This window comes from Sciurus carolinensis, chromosome 4, assembly GCF_902686445.1.
Source record: "Sciurus carolinensis chromosome 4, mSciCar1.2, whole genome shotgun sequence".
NCBI lineage: Eukaryota > Metazoa > Chordata > Mammalia > Rodentia > Sciuridae > Sciurus > Sciurus carolinensis.
The window spans coordinates 138,914,563-138,926,620 of record NC_062216.1 but is presented as its reverse complement, the minus strand read 5'-3'; the positions used below and the strand labels follow the sequence as shown (position 1 = coordinate 138,926,620).

General features: G+C 35.2%; 1 protein-coding gene across 5 annotated transcripts in view; it reads right to left on the bottom strand.

Annotated features, from left to right (window-relative positions):
* Acss3 (acyl-CoA synthetase short chain family member 3) overlaps positions 1–12,058 on the bottom strand; it is a 175,847-nt gene that overhangs the window by 79,654 nt on the left and 84,135 nt on the right. For all 5 annotated transcript variants that reach the window (XR_007108471.1, XM_047551056.1, XM_047551057.1 and 2 more), the window contains one exon: positions 2,577–2,728. Coding sequence is in view for 4 of the 5 variants with exons in the window: in XM_047551056.1 (XP_047407012.1) it covers positions 2,577–2,728 (152 nt within the window). In the remaining variant the exon portion in view is untranslated. The remainder of the gene's footprint in view (positions 1–2,576; positions 2,729–12,058) is intronic.

Genomic DNA, 12,058 nt, shown 5'->3' with positions numbered 1-12,058 from the left:
ACTTTCTCTGATTTGTAAAATGAGAATAATCACAATTTCTACCTACAAAGATGCTGCTATTATTAAATGAGATAAGAAATTGCAAGTGGCACATTGTAGGTGATCAGTAAGTGTTTTCATTTACTAATAATAGCAACTTGAATGGGTTGAGGGTATTTGTAGATTAATATTTTAATCTACATATGTTAAATATTTTTAAGTATCTATTAAAATAGATGTGTGAGTAATACTCCACTGTGTATATATATCACATTTTCTTTATCCATTTATCTGTCGAAGGGCACTTAGGTTAGTTCCATAGGTTAGCCATTGTGAGTTGAGCTGCTATAAACACTGATGTAGCTGCATCACTGCAGTATAATGATTTTAACTCCTTTGGGTATAAACCAAGGAGTGGGATAGCTGGGTCAAATGGTGGTTCCATTCCAAGTTTTCTGAGGAATCTCCATACTGCTTTCCATGATGGTTGCACCAATCTGCAGTCCCATCAGCAATGTATGAATGTACCTTTTTCCCCACATCCTCACCAACATTTATTGTTGTTTGTATTCTTAACAAATGCCATTCTGACTGGAGTGAGATAAAATCTTAGAGTACTTTTAGAATGAAATTATGGCATTTGCAGGTAAATGGATGGAGCTGGAGAATATCATGCTAAGTGAAATAAGCCAATCCCAAAAAACCAATTGCCGAATGTTTTCTCTGATATGTGGATACTAATTCACAACAAGGGGGACAGCTAGGGAAGAATAGAGATACTTTGGACTAGGCAGAGGTGAGTGGAGGGAGGGGAGTGGGTATGGGTTAGGAAGGACAGTACAATGAATTGGACATTTTTACCCTATGTGTGCACATGAGTACATAATCGGTGTGATTCTACATCATGTACAACCAGAAGAATGAGAAGTTATACTTCATTTATGTATGATGTGTCAAAATGCATTCTACTGTGATGTACAACTATTGAGAACAACAACAACAAAAAAGATGTATGTATCATGATGAATAACTTAGGTACCTAGAGACAGATGCCAAAGTCTGGGGAAATCTCCTGACATTTTGCAAAAAAAGATGATGAATCTCTACTCAGGTCTGCGTGTATATATTTAAAGAGTGATGATTTAGGGAGTATTGTGTGAAGGATAACATCTAGGAATCCAAATAAAATCAGAGAACAATAATGAACAAATGTGGGACCTTAGCTGGCTGGTAATGCAACTTCACACTCACAGTTAGGGTGTTAATAAAGATACAATGGAAGGAACTAAAATCATTTTTTTTCTAAACCCTGGAATTGTCTTGAGGAATGTGGACTGTATACATTCTAAGTTGTTTTGGTTAAAATCTAGTTTTTCTATAATTTGGGCTGAAGTGAAGGAAAAGAAATTAAAATGCAGCAAATGAAAGAACAACAAGAAAGGGTTGCCAGGTGTAGTGGTGCATGCCTGTAATCCCAGCAGCTCAGGAGACTGAGACAGAAGGATCGAGAGTTCAAAGCCAGCATCGGCAAAAGTGAGGCACTAAGCAAGTCAGTGAGACCCTGTCTCTAAATAAAATACAAAATAGGGCAAGGGATGTGGCTCAGTGGTAGAGTGCCCCTGCATTCAATTCCTGGTACCTCCCCCACCAAAAAAGGGTGAATAAAATACTATGATGGAAGAGTCATCTTATGGTCACCCTCTAACATTAACAAGAGTGCACTGTTTATATTATGAATATAATCTTAGGCAATTTCATGTCTATTCTTGTAACATAAAAAATAAACAAAGAAAACAAATGACCCTGACGAAACTGGAAACTTGCTTAACATATGTAGTTGAGTGTATGATAATCTAGTTTAGCTCCCTTGGGCAATAGCAACATAAAATTCAAATATTCTGGCATTAAATTTTAAAAAAATTCAGACCATCTTACTTCAAACCCATTTTTTGAATTTAAGAAACTACAAAAACTCTATTTTTTACAGCAATGACCTACATCAAAGAGTTCAATGAGAACTGATGTTGAAAACTGCCTTGAAGATACAAATTGCTATAATTACTTTGAATATACATATCATTAAACTAAAACAGATGTCAATAAACCAGCATAAAAATATCTAAACTATTCACAGCACATTATTACAAAACAAAAGTAAAAACAATTTCCTTACTCTTTCCACAAATGTAATTTGGACTCTAATTTTCTCATTTTATCTCTACACATGAATTCAAATAATTTTTTCCTTCCATTTAAACCAATCTACTTTCAAAAGAGAGTTAGATGCTGAAATTACATGCATTTTAAGTCATAAACAGAATTTTACTTTGTATGGAACATGAAGCAGGATAGTTTAAATAAAGAAATGTATAGGTAAGATTCGAACTGAGATAAAGAAGATTCAGTATTTTAAAAACTCTACAGTATAGTTAATATTACAACTATTTCAAAGTAATATTTAGCAAAAGCCAATCTTCAGATTCCGAATCTTTGGCTGTTCCCATAGAGGTACTGCAGTACTAGAAAAAACATAATGTTCTGTTATTCATTTTGATTGCAGTTTTTAATGTAATTTGCCCTGTGCATCCCGACTTCACCTTGTCAGAGAGTACTGCTTCCCCAAGGCTGCCCCAGGGTCCTGTTGACGGATTGCTCTAATTGCAGTCGGCGCTGTAAACAAGGCAGCCACTCCATGCTCTGCAAGCACACGGAAATAAGCACCAGCATCTGGTGTTCCCACAGGCTTCCCCTACAATGAGATTCATTTAAAATGTCACTGGGTAAAATGTCTCATATTTCATCGACAGTTCAATACTTACACATTTAACACAGCAATATTAACAAAGCTAGGTGCTCAACAAATCTTGCTTTTAAAATATTCCCATGTTCCATCATAAATAAAACAAAATAAATGCCCAGACCTGGAAAAGGCTGTTTGTTCCCTTCCGACATCCTAAAAGCTTTAAAATTACAGTTTTTCCTTTCTCCCATCTTGAAAGATGAAGCACCAGGAACGTATATCATATTCAAATTAAGAAAATAAAGACTCCTTCTATTTGCCAAGAAATGAAATATATTGCTTTTGTGTGGTAGGTTAAATGAAAAATATGGTCATTATTCTACCATTAACATGTTTTTTTCATGATCACTATTAAAAGTGACAATAGCAATTTTCAATCATTTGAGAAAGCAGAAAAATCTAAAATCACAGTGATTCCTGATCAGTGACCTTTTCAATTAAATGTATCACTCCAAGGAAATAACTTGTATGCATTAAAAAGAAAGTCCCTCAGATATCCCAAACTGCATGTTTTCCAAAGCCTCAAAATGAAATTATGCATGTTCAATAGAAAAAACACGTAGTAATTAATATATAACAATTTTGGTAGATTATATAATTCAAAAAGCACAAAACATTTTAATTGATGCTACTACAAAGAGAAAAATAAGCAGGTTATTGAAATAAATCAATAACCCTATAAATATTCCAAGTGACTCATAAAATCTATCTTGGCCCAGCCACATAACTTCATTCTTCAATCCATTCTCATTGCTGTTTCTTCCTATGATTTTAAAGCAAGGTGCTCAGAATGTTAATATACATTATGTAAAATATATGAATATTTCACAGTAAAAGCCATTTCACAGCAAAAAGTTGGAATAAGCAGAGAGAGAGAGAGAGGTTTCTTATTTCTTGAGCCTTAAAACTGTCAAAATAAATCAGGAATTTCCAAGAGATGGGGAATCATATGTTGTATTTCCTGAACTTCTGACAAAATCACCCATGTGAGCTTTCATGGATCTTATATTCTGGAAAACACACAGGGGAAATGGAACTATAGCAAAAAGGAAAGGATTTGCTATTATCAAAGTCAGAGATCTTCCCAAACAGAGGATAACTAATAAACAGATAATAAATGTGAGGTCAGTCCATAGCTGGTCTATAATTTAGATTCATCAACTTCTAATTGAATCTTTGATAGGACACTTTTTAATTTTTAAATGGTTGTCCTTACTATTCCTTAGTGTGATTATTTTCCTGTCTAAAAAATAACCTCTTTAAGTCTTTTTTTTAACACTCTAATGATTTCTCTCTTGTTCTTTTAATATCAAAAAGTATTTGTTGTGAATAAAAATTTATTTTTATTATCACGACAATCTCAAAGCACTTGATCTCAATTTATTTCACTACTACTTCACTTGGGTCAATACATTTAAACAGTATAAAATATGCCAGTTAGCAATCTGGCAACACATATAGGTAACTTGACTCACAAATTCTAAAGGCTTAAGCACATCAGTCAGAAATGATTGAGCAACCATGCTTTCTAACAAAGCAAGGTGAATATTTGACTTTTACTTTTGTATGTTCGGCACCAATCAGTCCTCACAGTAGTGGACTGTAACTTGAGAAATTTTCTGTCACCCACATAGCACTGATTTGTCAAAAAGCCTTATGCAATTGACTTGTCTCGTCTATATTTCCATTTTCTTGCCTGCTAAAGAAGAATAAATCACTTTGCCAATATCTCCTCAATAAGCTGACAGTACTGAGATAATATTTTTAAATAGCTTGACCTCCACTGAAGAAAGAAATTCCAGGACCAGTTGAAGTAATTCAACTATCCACTCCAATGTCAGTTTCATGGGACAATGATACTAAAACTAACATGTCAACATGAAAGTGCTGTACTATGTAAGACAACCTACATAGAAGATAATTTATTTCACATTGTCTTCAATTAACTGTGTCTAATGATAACAAAAATGATGGATTAAGTACTAGAAGTATTTTAAAACTATATCATACTTTTAATAAGTATTATAGGATTATAACTACTGTTGCAATTCTGACCCTGCACAAATTGAATATTATATTTTTGAGCATAAAAATCATAACATAGAATTACCATTAGGACGCTAAGGAAGTGATGCATAAAATCTCATCATGTTCCTTTGTAAGTCAGTCAAACTCAAAGTTCAGTTGTTTTGCATTTTATTGTGCCTTCCCCAGTAGACACTTCATGTTACAAACAAAATGTTTCCCTATTTTAAATTTTAATATTTATATGTTCTACTTTACATTTTCTTAAATTCTATTTGACCTCAAATCTGATTAAAACAAAATTATGATGATAAATTTCCTTTCCCAAAAATAACCTACTGATTAACATATGTCTTAAGTTCTGATAACATGAGGCAGAACAGAGCAAGAGCTTTCATCTGAGACAAGTTATAATAAAGTAGATGGTGCTCATATATTCCTTCATTTCATAAACATTTATTGGTTATGTAATATGGGTTGTATAATGTTCTAAATTCTGGAAACAATTTTATGAATAAGCCAGGTAAGTTTCTGCCCTAATAGAACTTACCCTTAAGTAAGGGTGTGTGTGTATGTGGGTTATTAAAAGTAATATACCAGAGGCTGCAAGCTATTTGGGTTTAATAAAGGGAAGGAATACAATAATAAACTTAGGATTTGTATGTTCTCAGCACCTATGATGACTAGCAGCTTCACAAACTGAAGCAAAGTTTGTAAGCAACTTTTACCATGGACACTAAATAAAAGTGACTCGATGGTGTATTAATTTTATTGAGCATCCTTCTCTGTACCCTCGTGCCCAGGTACACTCACAGAGATAAGCAGGCACACACCAGCAACCCAATCTGTTTACAATGCTTTATTAAAGTAGCCAGTAACACATTAACCAGGCTGACCTGCCTGAAGAAAATGACACTGATTCTAGAACTTCCATTTTCAGTAAGGAACAATAGTCTATACAATATTCAATCTAAAAATAAGATTCTAACATCTCAGGGATTTTAAACGAACAAAAAGCATATCAAAAGGAGTAAAGAATCAAAACTTAAGGATAAAAAAACTTCAAACTCAAATCAATGTCATTACCATTTGGTTTTTTAATTCCTTTCTACATGCTTGGTTGCTGCCTAAATAATGAAAGCCTGACGTGATATCCACAATGACTAAGTAGAGATTCCAAGTCTTTGGTCATTACAAATCATGTCTTGTTAATATCGGAGTTTTAGAAAATATCAATTACAAATATCAACTGCAAATATCAACTAGATCATAATGTGCCAAGTGATGGTATGAAGCTAGCACAGTTATAGAAGTATCTCAAAATTAACTTCTATGTATGTTCTACAATTTATGACTTAATGAGCTAATATTAATGGACTATAGGTGACAAGTCAGTGTTTCCTACTGATAACTTCAACACAGGAAAGCAGGGAAATATAAGTCCTCAGCAAAAGAAAGTATACTTAAAAGTTCAAGTTAAATCTTTCAGCAAGAATGTCATTGCTTTATTATTAATTCTACAATTTAGTTTATCCGAGTCTGGAGGTAAATGCTACTAGTGGTTTTGCAGATTTTGTCACAAAATTGTTTTGAGTCAACTGCATCTTTTGTTTTTGTTTTGTTTTGTTTTGTTGATTTTTTTGTTTGTTTGTTTGTTTGTTTTGTTTTTTTGGTTTTTTTGGTGGCAGGTTTAGAAATACATCTGGTCTCTTTCTGAGCACTCCTTTTGAGAATGTCACCCAAGGCATGTTTTACCTGCAGATCTGAGGTGAAGACAGCAGCATTCCTTATTGAGTACTATAGAAGTTCATGTTAGCTGACAGGTGCTGCCAAGCAAGGGCTTGTTTATTTTGGAAGTGATGACAGTGACAATAGCATTTGTTGAGTCCCTACTGTACATCATGTGCCTTTATCCAGGCATGAGTGGTTAGGCTCACAACATTTAAACTTGAGAAGTGTTAAAACTTAAGCCATTCTCCAAGACATACTATTTAGTGAAATAAGTCAAAATGCAGAATAGTATGCATATTTGCAAGATGTCATTTGCATAAAATAGGGGAAAAGCCATCGCTTGTACATGAATTAACTCTTGTACGGTAAGGCCGCCTGCCTTCCAGGGAGAGAAAATAGAAAGTTGGAAAGGGGAGAGTGAGAATTTCACTGTTCATTCTTTTGCAAGTTTTGAAATATGAACCAGGTGGGAATATACTCTCTGAGACTTTTTTCTTCCCCAGAGTCCCTTCCTGTATAAATCACATTATCTTGTCCCAATTTTTAAAACACTGCTGTTGCTTTAAAGCTACATGGGTCTGTTGTCCTACGCTTTAAGACCCTGAGACCAAGACTTTGTTTTATTCCCTTTTAGGAGCTGAATACTTATCAAGACAATTGGATTCATGTGAGTCTGACTCACTGGCTTGCTTGCTGGAGATTTCCCACCTTTCCACCGGCCTGACCTGTGAGGAAGTGTTGCCATCTTGCCTGCTTCATCTTATCTACTCTGACCCAATGACATACCAGAACTTCTTGGGATGCTTTTGAGAAGTATCAGTGTCTAGTCCCCACTCTCAGAGACTCTGATTCAATTGGTCTTAAGTTGGACCTGGGCATTATTATGTGTATCCTAAGTAATTCTACTCAGCAGCCAGTTAGAACCAACACACAGTCCTTAAATAGGCCCTACCTGAGGTTATTTTTCAATACCCACTTGCGTAGTAGCTTTAATGGAAGAGCATAGAATTTAATACCAGTCACTACTGATTTTCTCTATTATAAATAAATTAATTAAATTCAAGTACTAACAAGCACATGTACTGACAATTAAAATCTGATAATGAGCTGGGCACAGTGGCACATGCCTGTAATCCCAGCGGCTGAGGAGGCTGAGGTAAGAGGATCGAGAGTTCAAAGCCAGCCTCAGCAAAAGTGAGGTGCTAAGCAACTCAGTGAGACCCTGTCTCTAAATAAAATACAGAATAGGACTGTGGATGTGGCTCAGTGATCAAGTGCCCCTGAGTTCAATCACCAGTACTCCCCCACCAAAAAAATCTGATAATGGCAGGCCAAACAAAGGGAAATAACTGGTGAATCTTTGTCTCAATTTCCTTATGCCTTGTTCCATAAACCAAAAACCAGATTATACATATATATATCATGATTTACAGGCCACAGCATCCTACATACAGCTTCCCTTTCTCTATAGATGGGAGGATAAGCCCTGGCCTAGCAGCTTTTATGTGGGTTACACAAATCTTTGAAGGTCTGAGAATTATCTTCATCCCTATAGGGAGGGGTTATTGACTTGTACTTCAGGTGAATTCGTGCATATTCCAATTTTTTTAAGTGTATGTATGTTTATTTTCCTAAGAAGAAAAAGTCAATAGCTTTTATCAGATTCTTAAAAAGACTAAAAACAAAAGAATTCAAAATAACCAAAAGCCTCCCTAATCGAAGACTTTCAGTTTGGCTCTGAGAAATGAAGTGAGAACAAAGTTGGACATGCAGAGATGGTAACATCTGTTCAATATTTCCTACAGAGGATGAATAAATCTCTGTAGGACTACTCATTTAATCCATTTTTATCAAAGGACTACAAACATCCTCAATAAGACAAAATTCAGTGATCAATCTCAAGTCTCTAATAGTTTTTTTTTTTCCTCTCCTATTGCTTTGATCCTAAGAAACTGCTATTTTTGGAAGTCAAACCAGTGAAATATAGGCCATTTCACATTATTCAAATTAAAACTTCCCATCAGTTTACTACTTTGACAATTCTTTTGCATCATCACCTTGGGGTGGGTCCCACAGAGCTTTGATTCCTTGGGCTGGGGTTCTGCCCTGTCTTCAGTTAAGAACACACTCTGGCTTCCAGGTTCAAGAAAGTAGATTTCTCCATAGCTCAAAAGCCAAGATTCTTTATGGATATAGTAGTGCCCATTGACCCATATTTTTATCTTCCATGGTTTCAGCTATTCAAAGTCAACCACAGCCCCAAAACATTAAATTAAATGGAAAATTCCAGAAATAAACAATTCACAAGTTTTAAATTACATGGTACTCTGAGTCACATGGTGAAATCTCATGCCACAACACTCTGTCTTGCCCAGGACATGAATCACCCTCTGTCCATGCTGTATACAAAACCCACTTGTTAGTCACTTAGGAGCAGTCTCAGGTGTCAGATAGATCACAGCTGGGGTATTACAAAGCTTGTGTTCAAGCAAGAATGTTGACAGTAGCCTAATGCCACATCACAATGCCTGTATCATTCACCTCACATCAAATCATGTACACAGTGTCACCTCACATCATCACAAGAAGGGGAGTACAGTATAAGAAGATATTTAAAATACAGAGAAAACACATGTACATAACATTATTGATAGTACACTATTACAATTGTTTTATTTTGTTATCGACTATTGTTAATCTTTTATTGTACTTAACTTATAAGTTAAACATTATCATGGGTATGTATACAAAGGGAAAAAACCCAAAATATATAGGTTTCAGTATTACCCATGGTTTCAGGTATTCACTGGGGCCTTGAAATATATCTTCTATAAATAAGAGGAGGAGAACTATGTGTGTACATATGTATATGTGTGTGGGGGGTAAAAGGCATGTGTACGTGTGTGTGCTGTGATCTGAATGTATTCCTCAAAATTCAAGTCTGAAAACTTAATTTTTAATGTAAAACTGTTGGAAAGTGGGGTAATTTAGGAGGTATTTAGGTTAAGAGGGCTCTGAATGAATGAATTTATCCTACTACCAAAAGGGTTTGAAGACTCAAAAAAAAAGAGAAATATTTGGGAATCAATCTAACAAAAGTGGTGAAAGATTTCTATAATGAAAACTATAGAACACTAAAGAAAGAAATTGAAGAAGACTTTAGAAGATGGAAAGACCTCACATGCTCTTGGATAAACAGAATTGATATTGTCAAAATGGCCACACTACCAAAAGCACTATACAGGTCCAATGCAATCCCTATCAAAAGTCTAATGACATTCTTCCCAGAACTGGAAAAAGTGGTTATGAAATTCATTCATAAAAATAAGAGACCCAGAATTGCCAAAGCAATCCTTAACAAAAAAAGCAAAGCAGAAGGCATTACAATACAGGACCTCAAATTATATTACAGAGCTATACTAACAAAAACAGCATGGTATTGGCACCAAAACAGGCAGGAAGACCAATGGAACAAAACAGAAGTCACAAAGACAAATGCACAGAATGTAGCTATCTGATGCTACACCAGGGTGCCAAAAACATACGCCAGAGAAAAGACAGCCAGTTAAACAAATAGCTCCAGAAAAACTGGAAATCCATATGTAGTAGAATATATCTCACCCTGCACAAAAGTCAACACAAAGTAAATCAAAAACCTAGGAATTAGACCAGAAACCATGCACCCACTAGAAGAAAATGTACACCCAACACTCCAACATGTTGGCACAAGAACTGGCTTCCTTAACAACACTCTTAAAGCACAAGAAATAAAATTTAAAAATCAATAATTGAGATTGCATCAAATTTAAAAACTTATGCACAGCAAAGGAAACAATTAAAAGCATGAATGGGAGAAAATCTTTGCCATCTGCTCCTCAGATAGGGCATTAATATCCAGGATATACAAAGAACTCAAAACACTTAACACCAAAAAATCAAAGCTAAACAGACACTTTCCAAAAGTAAAAATACAGATGGTCAACAAATATATGAAAAAAAAAAATCAACATTTCTAACAATTAGGGAAATGCAAATTAAAATTGTATTGAAATTTCATCTCACTCTAGTCAGAATGGCAATTATCAAGAGTACAAGTAACAATGAATGTTAGTGACGATGTGGGGAAAAAGGTACACTCATACATTGCTAGTGAGACTGCTCATTAGTGAAACCACTCTGGAAAGCAGTGTGAAGAATCCACAAAACACTAGGAATGGAACCACCATATGACCCAGTTATACCACTACTTGGTATATAGCCAAAAGATTTAAAATCGGCATACTATAGTGATTCAGCCACATCAAAGTTTATACCAATACAATTCCCAATAGTCAAGCTATGGAGCAATCCTAGATGCCCTTCAACAGATGAATAGATAAAGAAAATGTGATATGTCTACACAATGGAGTATTATCCATAAAGAAGGATATTATGGCATCTACCAGGAAATAAATGGAACTGGAAACTGTCATGGTAAGAGAAATAAGCAAGTCCCAAAAAGTCAAAGGTCAAATGTTTTCTTTGATATGTAGAAGCTATTCCAAAATGGAGTGGGGGTGGGGATAAAATAGATCAGAGGAGTAAATGAATGGTGTTGAAGGGCAGAGAGGAGAGATAGGATAGGAAAAGACAGTGGAATGAATCTGACCTAACTTTTCTGTGTACATATATGAATATACCACAATGAATCTCATCACCTTATACATCCACAAGATAATAATTAAAAAAAGAACTATAAGTAAATAGCAAAAAGATCAGCAGAGTAGAGGGAAGGGAACAGGGGGAGGGAGGAGGGGAGGGAAAAGGGAAGTATCGGGACCGAATTATAGCAAATTGTATTCCATGCTTTTATAATTAGGTCAAAGTGAATCCTAATGTTATGAATAACCAAAAAGAATCAATATTATTTTTTTTTAAAGAAAAGGTATTACAGGAGTAGTTTGTCCTCTCTTGCTCTTTTGCTTTGCACCATATAAAGACAATGCTCCTCCTCTCTGGAGGATGAAGCAAAAAGGTGCCATTTTGGAACCAGACAGCAAACTTGCCAGGATCTTCATCTTATACTTCCCAGCCTTTAGAACTGGGAGAAATCAATATTTGTTCTTTTTTTAATTACCCAGTCTGTGGTATTCTGTCATAGCATCACAAAACAGGCTATGATAGTGTATATCTATACCTGTCTAGAACTATCCCTTTAAATTTGGTTCTTGTCTATTGCAACTGTGAGAGTTTACCATATTGGGCCCTGTGATGAGACTACTTCACAACGAATAAGCCATTGTTTCCAACCAGGTGGTGAGTCTATTTGTCCCATGAAAAAAAAGTTTACCTCTGGAATTATTAGTGTCAAGTAAATGAAGCAGAGCACTGGAGTGAGCAATTCTGCAGACCCAGTGCTGACCTAATTAGGAACACTGACATATTTAGCATTCTCAGTAGTCAGAGCATTTATCCCTGAGAGTCAGTAGATCACAGCTTTAGTAGGACTGTTTTTGCCTCTGTGTTCTTCCATGCTGATGAGCG